The sequence below is a fragment of the Cnephaeus nilssonii genome (genome assembly GCF_951640355.1).
Source record: "Cnephaeus nilssonii genome assembly, chromosome: 9".
Taxonomy (NCBI): domain Eukaryota; kingdom Metazoa; phylum Chordata; class Mammalia; order Chiroptera; family Vespertilionidae; genus Cnephaeus; species Cnephaeus nilssonii.
Genome location: NC_137080.1, coordinates 37,095,227 through 37,118,071, shown reverse-complemented (window position 1 = coordinate 37,118,071; position 22,845 = coordinate 37,095,227). Strand labels below are relative to the sequence as shown.

General features: G+C 41.6%; 1 protein-coding gene across 1 annotated transcript in view; it reads left to right on the top strand.

The window, feature by feature from the left end:
* Positions 1-19,192, top strand: part of FIG4 (FIG4 phosphoinositide 5-phosphatase) — a 94,525-nt gene extending 75,333 nt beyond the window's left edge. The window contains exon 23 of the mRNA XM_079779971.1: positions 18,410-19,192. Coding sequence (XP_079636097.1) covers positions 18,410-18,587 — 178 coding nt within the window. The 3' untranslated portion in view covers positions 18,588-19,192. The remainder of the gene's footprint in view (positions 1-18,409) is intronic.
* Positions 19,193-22,845: the final 3,653 nt, after the last annotated feature.

Below are 22,845 nucleotides of genomic sequence, written 5' to 3'. Positions count from 1 at the left end.
ATTAATTGAAGGCATCTAAAATGACTTTCATATATATATTTTTTTAACTTCGTGTTTTGCCTGTATTATTTCGGTGACTACAAAGCATACCATTTATGGAAGCTGTCACAGGCTCACAGAAGGTCTTAGGTTCCCCCTCCCCCGACCCTTAACATGGGTCTTTGTTGTTGTTGTTTCAGGAACATAGATCTCTGTAAGGTAAGATGTACTCGCCTTACTGGTAAGACACTAAAAGCATTAAGTGACAGATAGCTATTGAGTGCTTCTCACTCCGTGCCAGGCTAAGTGCTCCAAGACATGGTTGGATGAGATAAAGCTCCTGCCGCTGAGGGTATCCATTGTTGGGTTTCCATTGGCATTATTCCAGGTGGTGGGGAGGTGTGAAGGTGTTAGCAGAGCAGGCCGTGGGACTGTGGGAAGAATACAAATCAGACAGAGACTCCTGGGCAGGGGTGAATCCTAAGGGGAAGATGAAGTTATCTGGTTGAAGAAGGCCAGGAGGGCACCACTTGGAGACCCATACATAATCCTGTGTGTCTGACACCAGAGGTAATCAAGGAGGAGGCGAGAGACGTAGGCAGGTAGAACAGGATCAGGAGGAGGTGCTAAGCGAGAGAGAGTGACCCTTATTTTATTAAAAGCCTGTTTTAATCAGGGGAGTGAGAGGCTTATATTTGCATTTTAGAAAGGTCACTCTGGAAATAGCATGGAGAACGGATTGGAGGCAGGGAGGTAAACAACATATCTGTAGGAAATGGGGCAAAGTGATTGAAGTACTATTGGCAGTTGAAATAAAGAAGGGGGCTATTTTGTAAATGTAGACTCTGTAGGGCTTGGTGAAACTTGGTGATAGATTGTGTGTGAAGAATATGTGAGAGCCAGGAGTTTTTTAGCTTGCTTAACTAGATATGATGATGGGTCACCAGAATTGGAAATACATGACAAACCAAATTTGGAGGCTCATGTGTTTCTTTGTGTAGTTTTTTGTGTGTGACGATTATAGCACATCCAACATGATTTTCTGGAGTTAAAGAGGTTTTAGATTAAGCAGATTCAATAATTTAGTTTTATTCTCTTAATTTAAAAAGCAAGTAAGTGGAATTTCTTAACTTTCTCTGAAGGGGGTCGAGGTTAAATAGATTATTATAGGTGCTTTGAAATTTCCTGGAGATTCATGGTCAGTTTAAAGAGGAAAACAATCCTGTAATTACTGATAAGAAGAATTTATTATGGTTTTAAGTGTATTTTTAGCCCATAGAACACTCTTATTTTTTGTATGAGCTAGCCGGTTAAGCCTGTGGGAACAGATTTGGATAGCTGATACGGCATGTGAAGGGTATTACTCACTGGTTTTCTTAGCTCTGTATACAAGAAACACATTTTGTAACTGTTTAAGCTTTTGATATTTTGTTACTTTACCGAACGATCATCCATTTATGTATGGAAGGTGAGTGGGAAGATTTGGGGCAGACAGAATGATTATTGAGGCTGTGCTATGTCACCGTGGCTTCCTGACAAGCATTGCCTTTACACAATGAAGGTGTGTGCCCAGGTGTATCTTCTTTGCCCTTGTTTTCTTTGACCATATACGAGAAGTCTTACAGTTAAGATAAATTTTGGTGGAAATAAAGAAAAAGACATTTCAATTTTATATTTAAATGTAGCTTTCCCATCTATGTGTGACTCAGAACCCCTTGGGGCTTATAAACATGATTTTGGAAATAAAATACAAATCCCATTAAGTCCTAATTGTGTTTAAAATCCACCAGTCGTCTTTTGCCCTAGCCTGTTTTGCTCAGTGGATAGAGCATTGACCTGTGTACTGAAGGGTCCCAGGTTCGATTCTAGTCAAAGGCATATGCCTGGGTTGTGGGCTCGATCCCCAATAGGGGGTCATGCAGGAGGCAGCCGATCAAGGATTCTTTCTCATCATTGATGTTTCTATCTCTCTTTCCCTCTCCCTTCCTCTCTGAAATCAATAAAAATATATTTTAAATAAGTAAATAAAATTTACTAATAGTCTTTTAATGTTGTATAAGTAATTTTTCATGTTTAATATTGTAATATTGCTATTTACTTTCCATATGGTCTTATGAAAAAATTGAGAAATACTACTGTGGAAATTAATTGCATTGTCTTCAAATTAAAAGGCTGCTCATATTCTATAAACATCTTTCTGTCATCCCTCCCAATTTTATAGAAATGGAAAACCCTTGATTAGAACCCACTATGTGGTATTTTAAATTTAAAACAAATAGAAAAAGACTATGAGTTACTTAAGGCCAGAGCTTTGTATCCCTAGGCCATAGCACAATACCAGGTACACAGTAAGCATTAAATAAATTACAAATGAGTAATATTTGATACTCATTATTTTTACCTCTTTGGAGGAATGTTGTGCAAAATTAAGTATGAAAGAGAAAGAGAGAAATGCCAGGGTTAACAAACTGAAGCAAATGGCAAGGCAAATGATAAATGTTTATAAGTTTTTATTTCACTGTAGTTTATTTTCAGTTGTAGATGTAACAACTCAGAATTCTTGGCAGGTATCTCAGGAATTTTATTTTTTTATTTTTTATTTTTTAAAATATATTTTATTGATTTTTTACAGAGAGGAAGAGAGAGGGATAGAGAGTTAGAAACATCGATCAGCTGCCTCTTGCACAACCCCCACTGGGGATGTGCCCGCAACCAAGGCACATGCCCCTGACCGAAATCGAACCTGGGACCCTTGAGTCCGCAGACCAACGCTCCATCCACTAAGCCAAACCGGTCTCGGCAAGTATCTCAGGATTTTTAAATTGACCAACTATTGCTGTCCTCATTAGTTAACTAGAGGCCCAGTGCATGGATTCGTGCACCGGTGGGATCTCTCGCCCTGGCCTGCAGACATCCCCTGAGCAGTCCCAGATTGTGAGAGGGCTCAGGGCAGGCTGAGGGACCCCACTGGTGTGTGATCGGGGCTGGGGAGGGATTGCGGAAGGGCTCCAGGGCATGTCCGGCCTATCTCACCCAGCCAGACCTCAGTAGCAAGCTAACCTACCGGTCGGAGCGTCTGCCCCTGGTGGTCAGTGCACATCATAGCAACTGGTCCAAAGATTGAATGAGTGGTCAGACGCTTACTGTTAGGTTTTTATTATATTAGGCTTTTATTATATAGGATTATACATTATGTTAGTAGGACAGGCTAAAATATGATCATGATTTTTAAAGTTATACATAAATTTTTCCGGCTTTTTTTTGAGATATAATTGACATAACGTGTAAGTTTAAGGTGTACAATGTAATGATTTGATATCCTATATAATCCTATATAATAAAAGGGTAATATGCAAATTGACCCTAACAGAGGAACGACCAGTTGCTATGACACATACTGACCACCAGGGGGCAAACACTCAATGCAGGAGCTGCCCCCTGGTGGTCAGTGCACTCCCACAGGGGGAGCTCCGCTTAGCCACAAGCTGGGCTGACGGCTGTGAGTGCAGCAGCAGTGGCGGGAGCCTCTCCCGCTTCCTCCACAGTGCTAAGGATGTCCCACTGTGAGAGGGTGCAGGCCGGGCTGAGGGCCCCCCACCTAAGTGCATGGATTTTCATGCACCGGGCCTCTAGTATGTATATACTGACAAATAATTACCATAAGAAGGTTAATCAATATCTCCATCCCCTCACATAGTGTGTGTGTGTGTGTGTGTGTGTGTGTGTGTGTGTGTGTGGTGAGAAAAATCTACTCGCTTAGCAACTTTCTATGATTAACTACTCTCCATGCTGGATGTTACATCCTCAGAACTTATTTATCTTACTAGAGGCCTGATATACAAAATTCATGCAAGGGGCTTGGCCCTTGCAGCCCTGGCTACCTCTGCTGGCCCTCGCAGCCCTAGCCCAGTCTCGGCCGGCTCATACAGCTCCTCACAGCCTCAGCCAGAACCTCGCAGCCTCGGCCAACCTTTGTAGCCCCGGCTGGCCCTCGCAGCCCCGGCCGGCCCTCGCAGCCCCGGCTTCATCCAGAAGGTCGTCCGGATGGTCGTCCACAATGTCATCCGGATGGTCCTTCTGCTGTTTGATCTAATCAGCATATTAGCTCTTTATTATACAGGATAACTGGAAGTTTGTACCCTTTGACCACCTCACCTTCACCCATTTTCCCTGTCTCCTACCCCTGCCTCTGGCAGTCAACAACCTGTTCTCTGTTTCTATTAGTTTGGGTTTTTGTTTTGTTTTATTTCCACATATTAGTGAGATCATACAGTATTTGTCTTTCTCTGTCTGACTTATTTCATTTAGCACAATGCTCTCAAGGTCCATCCAGGTTGTTGTAAATGGCAAGGTTTCCTTCTTTTCTATGGCTGAGTAATACATATATCACACTTCTTTATCCATTTACTCATCTGTAGACACTTAGGTTGCTTCCATGTCTTGGCTACTATAAATAATGCTGCAATGAACATGGGGTACATATATCTTTTCAAGTTAGTGTTTTTGTTTTCTTTGGGTAAATACCCAGAATTGGGATTGCTGAATCATGTGATAATTCTATTTTTAATTTCTTGAGGAACCTTTATACTGTTTTCCATAGTGGCTGTACCAGTTTACATTCCCACCAACAGTGTACAGGGTTTCCTTTTCTCTATATCCTGGTCATCACTTGTTCTCTCTCTCTCTCTCTCTCTCTCTCTCTCTCTCTCTCTCTCTCTCTCAATAATAGCTATTCGGATAATTGTTAGATGATATCTCATGGTGGTTTTGATTTGCATTTCCCTGATGATTAGTGATGTTGAGCACCTTTTCATGTTCCTATTAACCATTTCTATGCTTATTTGGAAAAATTTCTATTCAAGTTCTTTTCAATTTTAAATTGGATTATTTGTTGTTTTGCTGTTGAGTTTTTTGTGCATTCTCTAGGTTGCCTTTTCATTTTGTTGATCATTTCTTTTGCTGCACAGAAGCTTTTTAATTTGATGTTGTCTCATTTGTTTATTTTTGCTTTTGTTGCTTGTGCTTTTGGTATTATATCCATAAATTCATTGCCAAGACCAGTTTCCAGGAGCTTTTTCCCTATATTTTCTTTAAGGAGTTTATGATTTCACATCCTACATTTAAGTTTTTAGTCTATTTTAGTTTATTTTTGTGTGTGGTGTAAGTTTAAGGTCTGTTTTCATTTTTTTACATGTGATTATCTAGTTTCCCCAGTAATGTAACTAGCTCTTGGAGTCCCTTGAACAACATACCTAGAATTAAAACCCTGATTTCCTGATTTTCATTTGCTTGTTGTTTCCAAATACAAGAAGTTCTAATAATTTTGCTTTATTTTTACATGTAATTTACTCTTGAAATCTTATAATAAAAAAAAATTATGGCAGTTTGAACTCAATTGCAAAGAATGAAAATTTTTACATTTTTAAAAATCTTCCCTCTCAAGCCCACTTCTCATTAGCTTGCAAAACACTCTGTAAGGTGGTTTACATCCATTAGTGAAGGGTCACAGTGTCTATTCTGTGTGCATGATGTCACCAAAACACAATTAAGCCCCAAAATACCTGATCTTGTTCTGATCTAGAAATGATCTTGTTCTGATCTAGAAAAAAAGAGGGATTGAGACTATCCTGATATTTTTAACTTTTTTATTTTGTTACTTATAATTATTAGAATTCATTACTTAATGTCAAAATAAAGTCAGTTAGTGCTTTTTAAGCATTGTACATCAAAGGAATACTTTTTGAAAATAAAACTCTTTTATGTTTGTTTCAAAAGATGAATAACTAAATTGGTAGTTTCTTTATCATGTGGTTAGAAAACAGGAGAGTAGATGGACTAAAACAGTTAGTGTGTTTGGATACATTTAATTTTAATAATAGAATAGAGCTAGGAAAAACATTCTGATAATCTCAGAAGCATCAGTAAATATTTAGCAGATAGAAAAAGTTATTTAGCAGATAGCTAAAATGTTATTTTAGGTATCTTTTGGGGAACTCTAAAAAGAATTACATTTGAAGTTTCTCAGACTAGTAACTTTGTCCCACACACATGTTTTCAACTCATTACTATTATTATTGGCCCAAATATTTTGTGTTTACTTGTCTTGAACAGTTTTAACACAGTAGATAATACTCTTCTCAATTTTCTCCTGCTGAAACAAAATCAGTTATTGGTTTGTTTATAGATCATGTTGATGATATAATTAAATTGAATATATTGTTTACTAGTTTAAATTTATTATTTCATTTTAGCCTTTAATTTTAATTTTTATTTTTTTACATCTGGAATCTTGGGTGTTTCTCAACAGTCTCATAATAAGTAAATCAATTGGATTTTTCATATACATCTTTCTTCCCAAAGCCTGCCTATAATGGCTTTAGAGATAACAAATATATAACCTGACTTGTGTAGAGAGGGGCTGGATGCTGTTCTCAGTATATCCTATTAGCATGCATTAGCACCTGTCAGGACCATGAACTCGGAGAACTGGGAAATGCCTAAAGATCTTTGGATTCAGTCCTCTGATTTTTCTAGGAAAATAAAGCCTGGAATAGGTCAGCAGCTCCATCAGAGTTATAAAACCTTTAAATGATAAAGCTAGGACTCAAATTCATTTCTTTGAGTCTTAAACACTAAGTCCAATAACATGCGATCCCTGAGCCAGGCAGCTGGGATTTCCCCAACCCATACTGCTATTGGGTGCAGCTAAAACTGGGGGAGCCTCCCACAAGGGCAGGGATAGTAACAAACAGTGACAGCTAGAAGATTATCACCAAAGGAAGAAAAAAGGGGAAAGATAAGCATAAAGCAGTGAGTTTGAAAGTATGGTCTGCAAACTCCTGGGGGTTTTGAGACCCTTTCAGTGGGCGATCATTATCTTCACTGCTACACACTTATAGGAAACGGGGAGAGAGAGAGAGAGAGAGAGAGAGAGAGAGAGAGAGAGAGAGAGAGAGAGAGAGAGAGAGAGAAGGGAGGGAGGCTAGTATCAACTCTCGAATGCATGTCTTTTTAGTATTCATTGTGACAAAACAGGAAACATACATAAAATGCTCTCATTGACCATCAAAATATGATGGTTATCTCAAGGAAAAGACTTGTAAGATTGTCGAAGTTGTGAGCTGGACTCGCTGCTTTTTTCGTGGAACACCAATTGAAGTAATGGTGACAGACAAGCTGTGGCTCTTCAGACTCAGGTATTTGGCAGACACTTGCTTAAAAAATGAACAAAATAAGCCTTTTATTGTAAGAAAACCAACTGAGTTTTTGTCAAAAATGATAAGCCAAAATCAAAATTTTATAAAACTTGTATCCACCATCATGAACACTACTTGAAGGTTTTTCTGATGTGATTGGTGGCAATCTTAATAAGTATGATTTTTAAAATCCTATATTAAAAAGCCTAATATGCTAAGTGTCCAGTTGTCCGGTCAGCTGTTCAAGCAATCAAAGCATAATATGCTAATGATATGCTAAGGCCACTCAACCGCTTGCTATGACGTGCACTGACCACCAGGGGGCAGATGCTCCGACCAGTAGGTTAGCTTGCTGCTGGGGTCTGGCCAATTGGGACTGAGCGAGATGGGCTGGAGCCCTCCCACAGCCCCTCCCTGGCTGGCCAACCTCCCGAGTCCCTCCCTGGCCCCCATTGTGCACCAGTGGGGTCACTCAGCCTTGCCTGAACCCTCTCGCAATCTAGGACCCCTCAGCGGATGTTGGAGAGCCAGTTTGTGGGCTTACGGTACATAATGTATACAGGCAGGAAGAGCACAGAAGTGATTGTGGCCTCTTTTTTATATTTTTATTTTTTATATACATATATTTTTATTTATTTCAGAGAGGAAGAGAAAGAGAGAGATAGAAACGTCAATGATGAGACAGAATCATTGATTGGCTGCCTCCTGCACGCCCCACACTGGGGATCGAGCCCACAACCCGGCATGTGCCCTGACCGGGAATTGAACTGTGACCTCCTGGTTCATGGGTTGATGCTCAACCACTGATCCACACCAGTTGGGCATCATGGGCTCTTTTCATTGCATCCTATCAGGTGATACACAATTTCAATTCATCCCATTATTAATGGTCTTTATTTCAGTCCCTTGATTAAAATGATATCTCCTGGGCTTTTCCACTGTGCAGTTTCTCTTTTATTTTTCTTTTAATTTGTGAATATTTTATGGTAGTTACTTTGAAACTGTGTAAATATCCCTTCATCGATCTTCCAATTTATTTATTTATTTATTTATTTATTTATTTATTTATTTATATTTCTCATTGTGAGATCTTGATCTCCTGTGTTATTCAGTAGGGGATAATTTGTTGCTATCATTATTTATTTTGATGTTCAAATTGCCCCAAATTTCACAGGATGCCTTAAACTTCACTCCTGTGTTCTTAGGATGTGTCCTCATCATTTTTTGAGCACATCCTTGATTTCTGGCACAAGCTGTTCTAACTTCATCATGTCCTTTACTTGCTCTAACTCTGAAATCAGTCATTTTTCTAAGGATCTCTGGTTCCTTTTAGTGGAAAATGGTAATAAAGCCAAGATCTGGGCATTCGGTGTGCCTATTGCATTGGGGTGTAGCTGCTCCCAGGACCATTCATAGAACATACACACGTTTACATATACATATATATGTAAGTATATGCAGATCTGTATATGTAAATGTGTACATACATATATGTATATATCATATATATATATATAATATAATACTAAAGGCCCGGTGCATGAGATTCGTGCACTTGGGATGGGGGAGTGTCCCTCAGCCCGGCCTGCATCCTCTCGCAGTCCGGGAGTCATCAGTCAGACATCCTTAGTGCTGCCATAGAGGCAGGAGAGGCTCCCACCACTGCTGCTGTGCTCGCCAGCCAACAGCCCAGCTTGTGGCTGAGTGGCGCTCTCCCTGTGGGAGCGCACTGACCACCAGTGGGCAGCTCCTGCATTGAGCATCTGTCCCCTGGTGGTCAGTGCACGTCATAGCAACCCATCATTCTGCTGTTCGGTTGATTTGCATATTACCATGTTATTATATAGGAGGATATTTAAATCCATAAGTTCATATTGACACCTCTAATTATAGGTATCCAGCATTTTTTCTATCTTTTTCCCTTTCTATATTAGTGCTTTCTTCTCCAGTGAGAGATTGAGCTCCTGTTACCCATATTATGTTTATTTTATTTGATTCATTTCTCCGTACGTACCCAGTCTCCCATCACCACTGCATCCACCCTTTCCCAAATGTGGATGCCCTCCATTCGGGCTTTGACTCCATTGCCAGACACCCACCCTCATGAGTGCCTGCTTCATCCCCTTGGGCTGCAGACCACTTCCCCATATGGATACCCACACCTGCCTCTTGTTGCTCAGTCTCCAACATACCTCTTCAGGCCACCCTTATACACGGAGCCCTCCGACCCCTCAGCCTTTAACTTCCTACCTAGATCTGTCCTCTGTTGGGGTGCCCTCCTCATTCTTTGTCCTTTGAAAACAGCTGTTATGCCTGTGATGTGCAACCTGTCCTTATTGGCAGAAAAGACCCAGGATGTGTAGGATAACCAGTCCCTGTGGCCAGTGGCTGCCGGATACTGTTGGTCACTTCCCTGGTCTTTGTCATCAAAACACAGAACAGAGGAAAACTGCATTTCATTTTATGACTAGAAAGATAATATGCTCTGCAGATAGAGGAAAACCATACAGTTTATAAATTGCACTCTAAATTGACAACATTTTACCTGTTTCAAGTCCAAAGTCACTCTGCTTTATTTCCCTAAAACCAAAACTAATTTTAGAAATGCAAGTAACATTTTCGTTCTCAAAGAGAATATAAAACCACTGTCATTCTGTTGTACCTGGACCAATAAAAATATAAACGACTGTGGCCAAGACATTAAACATTAAAGTGCTACCATTGCCATTCATATACGTGCTGTGGTAGACTGTCCCTTCAGCTGCTGGAAGTAGCCCCTTCCCACGAGAAACTGGGAGCCTGGCTGCCTGCTCCTGGGGAAAGCAAGAGAGAGCTGGAGCTGTATGCGCTTTGCTCTTTGGCTGGCTATGGTGATCAGAATTCAGTTGTGGAAATAAATAATCCACTCTAGGTAGTTTATTATACAGAAAGTGATTTATTATAGGGTTTTAGGTGGTTTTCAGAATCACAGGAGGGCCAAAGAAACTGACTGTAGACCAACTTCCTGGAACAACTCCCAAAACCATATGGCGAACTGTTGGAGTGGCTGCTGCATCTGCCCTGATCAGGAAGCTATCACTGTGGCTGCTGGCTGCAACACCAGCCACCTCAGCCATAACCACGAAGCTGCCACTGCAGTGGCCAACTCAGGACCTGGCCACCTTTGCCACAGTCTGCAAAATGGACACTGTACATCTTGCTTCTCTACATATGACTCAGTTCCAAATCTCAGCCTTCTGTAGTACAAGTGGTGGGTAGAATGTAAATCCCATTTTGAACCTGAATTGCAGGGAACAGAATTATTTTTTGCTTTAGAGCCTTTGCATGCTAGAAGGGGAGTTCAAGTGGCTATTAAGAAATCTAACCTGTTCAATGCAATCCCCATTAAAATACCTGTGGTATATTTCACAGACCTAGAACAAACTCTCCAAAAATTCATATGGAATAAAAAAAGACCCCGAATAGCCGCAGCAATCTTGAGAAAGATGAACAAAGTTGGAGGGAGAACAATACCAAATATCAAGCTGTATTACCAAGCCAAGGTTCTCAAAACTGCCTGGTACTGGCAAAAGAACAGACATATAGACCAATGGAACTGAACAGAGAACCCAGAAATCGACCCAAGCCATTATGCTCAATTAATATTTGACAAAGGAGGCAAGAGCATACAATGGAGTCAAGACAGTCTCTTCAATAAATGGTTTTGGGAAAATTAGACAGATATATGCAAAAAAGTGAAACTAGACCACCAACTTACATCATACACAAAAATAAACTTAAAATGGATAAAGAACTTAAATGTAAGATGGGAAACCTTAAAAATCCTACAAGACTCCATAGGCAGCAAAATTGCAGGCATATGTCATAGCGATATCTTTACAAATACAGATTCTAGGGCAAGAGAGACTAAGGAGAAAATAAACAAATGGGACTACATCAAAATAAAAAGCTTCTGCACAGCGAAAGAAACCATCAACAAAACAAGAAAGCCTACTGAATGGGAGAATATATTTGCCAATGTTATATTCAATAAGGGCCTAATCTCCAAAATTTATAGGGAACTCATACATCTTAGCAAAAAGAAGATAAACAATCCAATAGCAAATGGGCAAAGGACTTAAACTGACACTTTTTGAAAGTGGACATACAGAAGGCCAAGAGACATATGAAAACACTAGAGGCCCAGTGCAGGAAATTTGTGTACTCGGTGGGGAGGTCCCTCAGCCTGGCCTGTGCCCTCTCGCAGACCGGGAGCCTTCAGGGGATGTCTGACTGACAGCTTAGACCCACTCCTTACTCAGTCCCCATTGGCCAGACCCCAGCAGCAAGCTAACCTACCAGTCGGAGTGTCTCCCCACTGGTGGTCAGTGCACATCATAGCAAGCGGTTGAGCAGCCTTAGCATATCATTAGCATATTACGCTTTAATTGGTTGAATGGATGACTGGACGACTGGACATTTAGCATATTAGGCTTTTATTATATAGGATGCTCAAAGTCACTGATCATCTGAGAGATGCAAATCAAAACCCATCAGAATGGCTATCGTCAACAAATCAACAAATAACAAGTACTGGCGAGGATGTGGAGAAAAAGGAACCCTAGTGCACTGCTGGTGGGAATGCAGACTGGTGCAGCCACTGTGGAGAGCAGTGTGGAGTTTCCTCAAAAAACTAAAAATGGAATTCTCATTTGACCCAGTAATCCTACTTCTAGGAATATCTAGAAATATATCCCAAGAAATCAGAAACACCAGTCAGAAAGGACATATGCACCGCTATGTTCATAGCAGCACAATTTACAATAGCTAAGATTTGGAAACAGTGTAAGTGTCCATCAGCAGATGAGTGGATTAAAAATAGTGGTACATCCACACAGTGGACTACTATGCTGCTGCAAGAAAGAAGGAACTTTTACCATTTGCAACAGCATGGATGGACCTGGAGAGCATTATGCTAAGCGAAATAAGCCCGTCAGAGAAAGATAAATATCACATGATCTCACTCATATGTGGAATATAATGAACAATGTAAACTGATGAACAAAAACAGATCCAGAGACAGAGAAGCATAGAACAGACCGTCAACCTTCGGAGGGAAGGCAGGGGAGGCGGGTGGGTAAGAGATCAACCAAAGGAATTGTATGCATGCATATAAGGATAACCAATGGACACAGACACTAGGAGGGTGATGGCATGTGCTGGGGGTGGGAGTGGGCGGGAAGAGGTTAATTGGGGGGGGGGGCGAGGAGACATATGTAATACTATATGAAATACTTCAAACAGTAAAGAATTTAAAAAAAAGAAATATAATCTGTTATCTGTCACAGTCTGCTCTAGCTATCCAATTATCCATGCATATGTTCTTGCTATAAGTAGAACCCCCTGCCCCCTCCCACTAAGATATTGCATCCCACTCAAAGTCCAGGATCTCTGGGGTTAATGCAGCTGCTTTACCAGGCCCAGATGAGGGCTTCTAATCTAGTGACCTATAAACAAAAAGATTGCCTGTCTGCTCCCAACATACAATGGCAAAGGGAAAGAAAAACCCTCATTCCAAAAGGGAGAGAATGGGAAACATACAACTGCCATTGCTATTAGCAGCAATGAAATCCCATTAGGCAAGAATGATGAAAGCTCTGTACTTGGATAGTGGGCTAAGGTCCTTGGTATACTAGCCATCTCCCATTAGCTGAGGTAACAGTATAGCTGATAGGCAGTCATGTTTTAATGTCCCTAAGGCTAGTTGTACTTCTGCTGCCCTACAAGCTCCGCCTGATTAACCAGATGCAGATGAGCTACATAATTAAGGGTTCTACCACCTTCTTCCCACTTCCTCCTCTGACAAGCTTGTAGCAGCCTCTAAGCACATTAGCTTGATTTTTTTTTTTAACATGAAAAAGCAACTATCTCACCTTGGTAGTAGATTCATGACTAGACTTCAGTATATGAGAAACTTGTGAAGATATAAGCATCTTAACAAGGGGACTCAAAAGAAGCAAAAATAAACTGTTAGAATGGCATCCACTAACTAAGGGCTCAAGGGCCTGAGAAATATTAAAGGCTAGAAAGAGAGGAAACCATTTCATGGCAATGTGTACCATAGACCCCTCTGCCCGTTTGATGATAAGGGTTATTATTTCCTAATGGAAATTACAAAACTGGCAGAAAGACAAATAGACTCATGATCAAGGGCTCGTACTAGTCAAGCATTTGATGAGGTTTTGTTCTACTGAGCCCACAGCATCTGATAGACATGAGCATGCCCTGATTATAGTTTTCTCCTAGAAAATAATGAGAGAAATGACCTAATGATGACCATCATCTGCAAATAAAGGAGTTGGCTGAGGTCTTTTGTAAGGTCTTCTTCAGCTATGATATTCTTTCGATTCTGTGACTCGGTCATGACCAACAAAGAATGATTTAGTGAAGTGAAAACAGCCATGTTAGGAGAAAACTTGGAGTTTGTGGTAGCAACAGAAGGGACCACTAGAAGGGAAATATATTGTATTTATAGAACCATTGCTCAATTTTCTGGAAATGCCACATGGGATTTGATGCATGCCAAAATGCTAATGATAGGAAAAGCACAAGATTTTAGCATATGGAAAAGTATCACATACCGTGTATAAAATTATTGAAATTATACAAATATTATCTAGTTCTTCTGTTACCAACTGCAAATCATTATGACATTACTAAATTCAGAAAACATTTCAATCTGACCAATTAAATATTTTCTCATGAAACCAATATGTGTTTACTGGGTATAAGTCAGAAAAAAAAATGTTACTTCAACAGGAATTGAACTTTAAAAGGGACTCAACTATTAGTTCTGCATCCAAGTGTGAGATATGGTTGTTATCAGACATGGTCAGATTTTAACCAAGTGAGTAATACCACATTTAAGAAAGAGCATGAAAGGGCACCAATAAGATTTTCTTTAAAAACATGTGGTGTGTCTAATGGATTTCTGTCTGAAGTGCTGCCCTTCTGCGAATGGGGACTGCAGTTAAGGCTGAGTGCCATCCAGCCTCGCTGATGAGCGCACCCAGCAGTGTGAGGGAAGCAGCCCACAAATGAGCTGGCACATACATTATTCTAAACAAGACTGTCACATTCCCTGAGGGGAAATGCAGAGCTCTCCTCAAAGGTGGACCTAGGTGTTGTAGGTAAAAAGAAATGAGCCTGCACATTTTCACATCATTTAGTGTTTAAATGCTGTTGGTTTTTTCTTTTCCATACAGAAACAGATGCCATGTAAGCTAATAAAAAGACAATTCCATGTAGTATTGGGAATGCTAGTGCATTTACTTCCATCTCTGCCCAGTGCCTTCAGAGACAAAATGCCAACCAGCAGGCCCTGTGAGGGTCTTGGATGTTTTGTATTTCTTCCCCACCTTGGATATGTGTAAGCCAACAAGGAAATAATCAGCAAATGTGTGGTGAACCTAATATTGCAGTTTCTCTTTACAGTTGTTATGTTTACAAATGTTAAATGATGCTTTCTCAGTGGAGTTAGTGGTAGTACATCATTCAAAAAGAAAGCCCTGGCTTTAAAATACTCAGTTTTGCCCTGGCCCGTTTGGCTCAGAACGTCGGCCTGCGAACTGAAAGGTCCTGGGTTCAATTCCAGTCAAGGGCACGTGCCTGGGTTGTGGGCTTGATCCCCGGTGGGGGACTTGCAGGAGGCAGCCAATCAATGATTCTCTCTCATCATTGATGTTTCTATCTCTCTCTCCCTCTTCCTTCCTCTCTGAAATCAATAAAAAAATATATTTAAAAAAATATTCATTTTTGTTCATTGTCCACAAAAAGATTTCTTTTGTGACATTTTAGATAATTTTGGTCTCCTTAGACCAAAGATTCTTAAACTGTACCAAGTGTCAGAATTACCTGGAGGACTTGCTACACCTTTACTGCTCCCTACCCTCAGGGTTTCCGATTCAGTGGGTCTGGAGTGAGCCTGAGAACCTGCATTTCTAACAAGATTCTAGGTGATGCTGCTGGTCTAGGGACCACACTTGGAAAACCGCTGCCTTAAGACTGAGGAACACGCCCGGCTGGTGTGGCTCAGTGGTTGAGTGTCAACCCATGCACCAGGAGGTCACCCGTTTGATTTCTGGTCAGGGCACATGCCCTGGTTGTGGGCTCGATCCCCAGTAGGGGGCATGTAGGAGGCAGCTGATCTATGTTTCTCTCTTAAGGATGTTTCTATCTCTCTCCCTCTCCTGTCCTCTCTCTGGGAAAAAAAAAAAAAAAAAAAGACTGAGGAACTCATTCTCATTATAGATATGCCTTAAGCTTCTTTCTGGCCCAAATCCATTAATAAACATTTTAACATTATAGTTTTGTTATTTAATATAGACTTTGAATCTAGAAGAATAAAAAGGATGGGGGGGGCAAGTTGATACATTTGCTGACTCCCTACACTGTTGAAACCTTGGTGAGGTAGTGTTGGAGCCCTGAAACACACTCCCCCCCCACCCCCCGCCCCCCGTGTCCTCACCCCACCCCACCAGCCCTCAGTCTGGTGCTATTTAAGGCCCATGTTCGGCATTTCGTATTTAGGGTGTTTGTAATGGTTTGACATCACCTCAGTGAAGCAGATTACTGGGAACTAGGGTGAGGACTCCTGGTTGGTTTACTGGGTGGAAGGGGCTGGGCTGTGGCCCGCTGGCCGTAGTGGTCAGACAGTGGTCAGACAGTCGCTGGGCTCCGGGCTGTTACCCCCCGCAGCCTGCCTGCCTGTGTCTTCAGCGGAGGCCTTTGGTGACCTGGCATTTTCCCTCCTCGGCTCCATTAAGGTTTAGTTCGCAGACCGTGTCTTGCTCCATTCATTGGACGTCTAGCGTGATTTCACCCAGAGAGGTCTTCATTGATGCACAGAGGGTTCCTGGCAAAGGCCTGGCTTCAAAGACAGGACAGAAACCATTCGTCCTATGTAAAAATTAACGTTAAATGTCCCATCTGTAAAGTGGAGACTATAATCCCAGTGCTTCCTGCTTCCAGAATGGGTGCGAAAATCAAAGTAATACATGTGAGAGGGAGGAGACAGACAGGTGGAGAGGGTGTGGTTCAGGGGGCGTTGCTGTGGCTGGGGCTCTGATGACGATCTCTCAAAAGGCTAGTGCAGCCTCCTTTTTAAAGGTCAGGTTAAAATGATTTGACTCTGAATATAATCAATCGTTGAAGGATTCTAGCATCTCACTTTGAATTATGTAAATAATGGTAGAGTTGCTGTGTTTTTGTGAGGAAAACTGCAAAGAGTTCATATATTACTCACCCTAATTATTCACCATTACAATGTGTCAGCCACAGAAATTACAATAACGGTGACTTTTGTTATTTTGAAGAGGAGCAGTAGTGCCAGGCTGGTGTACAGACTGAGGTTCAGAATCTCAGGACTCTTCCACCTTAGCCATTGATTTTTTTTTAACTGTGAGTAAACCATTTTATCCTTTGGTTTTTGTTTAATTAAATGAGGATCCAGTCTAAGATTGCGTGACATTACCAAGAGTGCTTTGAAAAAAGGGAGTATTTCATAAACTATAAATCAAGTTTGAGTTTCAGTATGTGACCAAGGTGCAGACAATTGAGGTTAGCTCCAGGGACCCCAGCCCAGCAGAACAGGTTCTGCGGGACTTGACCTTTGTGTCACCTTGGTGCCCTGATGGGGAGGGCTGCCCTCCCGCTGGAGGCCCGGCCTGGGCTGAGAGGTCCATGGCGTTGCAGTTGCACTCCCAGCGCCTCGCAGTGTCGTTTTAGATTACATCCTCCTCCCAAGGTGGCCTCTCCTTAACCTTCCGCCCACACTCTGCACACACCCACTCCGCATCCCACCTGCCTTGGTTGACTCATCCCTTGAGGACCTGCCTCCAGTTAAGAATGTAATAACTAGGGGGTGCCCAACCTTCTGTGAGCGGAGGGTGTGTCAGGCTCCAGGCTGCCTTATGACAAGGCCTTTCTGGAGACAGCGCCTTCCCCAAGGGGTGGTTGCCAATTTCATGCACTACAGCAGGCTAGGTCCGTGGTCGGCAAACTGCGGCTCGCGAGCCACATGCGGCTCTTTGGCCCCTTGAGTGTGGCTCTTCCACAAAATACCACGGCCTGGGCGAGTCTATTTTGAAGAAGTGGCATTAGAAGAAGTTTAAGTTTAAAAAATTGGCTCTCCAAAGAAATTTCAATCGTTGTACTGTTGATATTTGGCTCTGTTGACTAATGAGTTTGCCAACCACTGGCTAGGTGGGTGGGAATGGAGGAGTGTTTCTGAATAGAGATTCTTGGGTGCTTTTCAAATCACCTCAGAAAGGAAGGAAGCTGCCTATGACAGATCCACAATCCCTCATCCTAAAGCCTGAGGCCAGATGTGTTTCAGAATTCAGAATTTGGGGGATGCTCGCATACCAAGCGGGTACATAGGCCTTATAATAATATCCCCAGTGTGATCCGAGGCCTTGTCTGGTCATCAAACACCGTAACAGCCCCATGAAGAAGTGGGATGAGTGTTGTCCGTTCAGGTTAGGATGTGCCTCCAAATGAGTTTCAACTGGGTCAGGTTCTACCAGCAAAGTAACATTAGGTCTTTAAAGCTTTTAGGATTTCAGAACTGCAGATAAGGAATTATGCACCTATAGTTATTAACAATGGCTCACATTTTCTGAGCACTTATTGTGTGCCAGGCACTGTGCTAATTGAGCACTTCACACATGTAAACTCATTTATTCCTCTTATCAGCCTGTGAGATAGGAATTACTAGTATCTTCTCTTCACAGATTGCTACTAAATCTTCCTTTAAAAAACTACTGATATCCGTTAGAACTAATAAAAGAATTCAATAAAGTTGCAGAATACAAAATCAATATACACCTACAAAAAAAATGATTGAGTGCCTACTATGTGGCCAAGGAGCAAATAGTCCCAACACCCCCCACCTGAAGTTTCTCCAGTCATGTGACGGGGAGACGGGTGCAGAGACATGGGTGTGCTGTGGGAACAGAGGCGGGTGCCTGCCCAGCCTGTGCTTCAGGGAAGGCTCCCTGGGCAGGTGCTGGCCCAGCTTTGTCCTCTAGGCAGAGGAGGAGGCCAGCCCAGAGGGACAGAGGTCACTATAGCCCCTCGTTACTGCGAAGTCCGCATGTTCAAGGTCAGCAGCTCTCAGACGCATTGAGACCCCCGCTCCCTGTGGTCCTTCCTTTATTTTCTTTAATGTAGCCTTCTTCTCTTCTCTGTTGTAGAACACCCATCTCAGCTTTCTCACAAGATAATATCTATGAAGTTCAGCCGCCAAGAGTAGACAGAAAATCTACTGAGATCTTCCAGGCCCACATCCAGGCCAGCCAAGGTATCATGCAGCCCCTCGGGAAAGAAGACTCCTTCGTGTACCGGGAGTACATCCGAAACCGCTACCTGTGAGGAGAGAGAGGGCCTCGTGGCCCTAGGGGCCAACCCAGTCAGTTTGCTTATGTTGTCATCTGCTTTGTCTCATTTTAAAAGGGTGATTTCCTGGCAGTCCTCTTTTTGAAACTGGTGAATTATAAATTATAGGTTATAAAGAAATGACTATTTTTGCTGTCATTGTCTTTGCTTTATTTTAAAAATACTTTGCTTAGAAATGCGGTCAATATAGTATCACATCATCACATTAAGAAATTAATTTAATAGGTACTTATTGAGCACCTGCAGTGTGCCAGGCACTGCAGTAGGGTCTGGGAGTAACCACATTGAAAAAAAAGAGAGACCAATAAATTCCTGCAAAATGAAGTCAGATTATTTTTCTTTGTAGTTAACATATTTTTAAAATTTATTCTGATGGTTTTTATGTTAACTTTGTGTTTTGATAAAAAATGTATTACTTTGAAGCCCTTAAATATTTATGGATAAAGATATCAGCAAAGTACTCTCTAATGAGCCAAATATTAGTCATTGTAAATCTGGGAAAAAGTAAACAGGAGGTCTTTGAACTATTCCTACAAAACTTTCTATAGATATGAAATTATGTAAAATTAAACATTAAAAATCAGTTACCTGCATAACTTTTATAGTGTGTCATTGTGTTACATGATTTGACATTGGGTGTCCAGTCGGGGTTGACTCATCACGTGCACATACAGTCTGTTCTCTGTTCAGTCCAACATCACGTGGACAATGTTCAGCATTTTCCAGCAGTTTAACCAAATGGTTTGATCTCATTATGTCTGTGCTTTTTTCCCCAAGTTGTCTCAGTTCTCCCTCCTCATAAATAAAATAGAGAAGAAAATCAAGCATCTAATGCGAGAAGGAAACTGATCATCCGAAGTGTCCTTGAGGTATCTGCAAACCTGCGATTCCGGGGTTCTGTGGAAGATTCTGCATTGCAGATAAAGTTAAGCCCTAAGAATAGACATATTTGGTTGATGCCATCATAAAACCAGGATGAAAAAAATGCCAAAATAATAGGCAAGAGGAATGTGGTGTTGTCTGCTCAGAATAAAACTGCTTAGAGTGGCCAGAGAAGGCGAAACTGGCCCAATGTCTGTCCCAAACATGCTTTTCTTGAAGTCACGTTTTGCTCATTTAAGATACATTCACGTTTTAAAACGTATTCTCTTTTTCTAGTTTGCCCCCTGTAATTTTTTATTTGTTTTCTCAATCTCTCCTGCCTCACAAACAATAGAGCTAACTGATGGTTGGTACGGTTAAATGGATCCTTTATTGAAGGAAAAATTATCTATTTTACTTCCTGATTAAGACTGAATTTGCTCCCTTTGGAAGAGGCAATAGATTATTTTGGAAATGGCACGTGTGCTGATGAGCTCCTAGCATGGTCAGGCTCCTCTGTCCGCACATGAGCAGCTTCCTTCCATAGACACTTGAGACCCCTTGTCATTTTCAGAAGCTGGAGGACCATTTACTAATAAAGAACAGTCAGCTATCATTTAACTCTACTACCCCCACACAAAATACTTGTATGGGTCCATTTCTTTGGTACATTCATCTGAGCGGACTCTGATGTAATTGCCATCCAATTGGTAAATAAGAACTGTAGTCTGAAATTCATCCTCAGTAGTTGAAGAAGACTTTTTCATAAAGAAAAATCACAAAACTAAACCACCTGCATTAGCTTATAGAGAAAGAGGACTGGAAAATAGGATTTGCTAAGCTAGGCAGCAGCTAGGATGCTGATGAAAAGCCAGAGAAACGTGGACTGGATGATGGGGGGAGGGTCACAAGCACTATGGCCTCCGGGTTAGTTGTAGAAACAAGGAAAGTGCATTTTTTTCCTGCTAAGAAGCAAATTATCCCAGCGCTCCCCTACCATCGTTTTTTCCTTTAAAAAATGGGAATTATAATTTCAATACAAAGTTTTCTTTTCCCTTGTCCCCTCCCTCCCCCAACCCCCGCCACACAATGATTGTACTTTAGAGGTGGTTGGGCTGGTGATAGAATTTACCATCTGGTCCCAAGGTGGCAGAATAGCTAAGACAGGTGCATTCCAAAGATCCTGCACTCGGGAGCAGTGGCCTCCTGGTGCCACCTGGGGCTACACCAGCTGGATTCTCAGTGATTTCCTGTGGGGCGGGGGAGGGAGTGCATGCTCACGTGTGTGGGAGGGGATCTCTGGTTATGTTAGAAGACATTTCTGGAAGTGTTTGGGGAAAGAAGAAGGTCTGTGTGTCTGCTGGGCAGCTAGGGTTTCCGTGTGCACCTGCTGTTTTGTCTAGTACATCTCATCTGTGGAGTGCCTCCCACCCCACTGTGAGCCCTCCTCCTGACCCAGGTCAGTAGGTCAGGGCAGGAGAGAGTTGAAATTCCTCTCTGCTTCTCCTTTTCTTGTATTTGTTGAGCACCAGCATGTGCTGGGAGCCAAGCTGGCTGCTGGAGTTTAGAGTTAAGCGTGAGGAAGACTGCTCCTTGCCCTGAGGACTCTGCAGCATAGAGAGAAAGCAGTTTTGTGGAGAATCTCATACAAAATAATTTCTCAAGATCACTGCTCTGCACCAAGCCCCAAGGAGGGTGTAACTAACTTTCCAGGGGCATTTTTCCTGAACTTGGTTTTAAGAGAAGGACCAGAAACTTGACCTTAGGGTAGCAGAGGAGGCATGCAAAAGAACAATGGAAACAAGCAGACTATTTGGGGGCCTGGGAGTCATTAGTCATTGCTGGGCCTGGGGATAGTGGAGGGAAGAGGGGAAGATAGATGAGAAGGGAGAGGCTGGGAAATACAGTTGGAAAGATACGTCAGGTGAGATTAAGAAGGGCCTGATAGGCTCACACAGTAGTTCTCAAACATTTGCTCTTAGAACCCCATTACAATCTTAAAAATTATCTATCAATATTTATCACATATAAAAACTGAAAGTGATACTTCAAAATATGTATAAATTCATTAAGATAATAAACCCAATCCATCTTAATATAAAGAGCATATTTTTATAAAAAATAACTTCTCCATAACAAAACATAATAATAAACCCATCATATGCCAAATAGCATTTTCTTGGTGTAAAGTAACTTAAAAAAACACAACAATAATAATAATTGGCCTTCTTTTATATTTCAAATCTTTTAAACATCTGGGTTAATGGAAAACAAGGATTCTTGTATCTTCTGTATTCAATCTGTTTTGACATATTGTTTTGGTTAAAATGTATAAAGAAAATCCATCATTACACAGATAAGTTGGAAAAAGGAGTAATTTTAGATTATTAAGGATATTCTTTCTTAATACACAAACACTCAATTGGTAGTTTCTTAAAGGTTAGTTGCATTGTGGAATCTGAAACTGTCAATGAACTTTTCACAGTGTGGGACATTAAAATCCATTGGTCTTTCTTGATCTTAGAATGGATCTGTTATCCATGCCCGATTTTGCAGCAGCATGCATTGGTCATTTGGAAAGTTCACTGAGGCAAGGCGGTCATCCAAGTGTTGACAAGCTCATTTATAGCCAACTTCAAGCATTGGGAAGCTGCCAAACTCATAGTTTTCCAAAATTCTAATGTTTGCCTGAAAGCTCAACTTTATCTTTGGCAACAAAATACTGCCAATTTTCCCTGTAAAGACAGGCAGCCTCACTTTATTCATTTTCAATAATAAAGGCTGCCGAAGAACCAAGCCTGGTAACTGCAGTTTGTCTGATGGTTTTTCTTTCAAGTACAAATGGTCTTTCTTGGAAAGAGTGGCTAGTTTAGCTCACAACTCAAACAATTACAATATTCCTCAAGGTAACCATTATATTTGGGCCCACTTCCCATATCGCCACACAGAATATTTCAAAAGACTGTGCTCAAGGGTGGAGATTTAATAAAATTAACCACTTCTTCTGCTTTATCGGGGACATTCTTACATGCCGCTGGTGGCTTATCTACCGAGAGTGCACGGTGGTGACGCCTGCTATGCTACCAGTACAGTTGGTGTCCCACCTTGATTCCCGCTCAGGCTCCAACAGTTGCACCCACATGGCTTTTGCACAATCAGTGCCAGTGTCGATTCGGTGAGAAAGGCAAATAATGCCTTAGTATCGTTATGAAAATGGGGTGTGTGAGCCACGTTTCGAGGACTACTCTGCTAAGAGACTACAAGCTTTGAGTGCTAACTTGTGTTCAGGTGGGACCACTGAGGGTCTTGAAGAGAGTGCCTCGGTTGGACACATTCTCCTCTGAGTGCTTCCAGCATCCTGGCTTCTCACAGC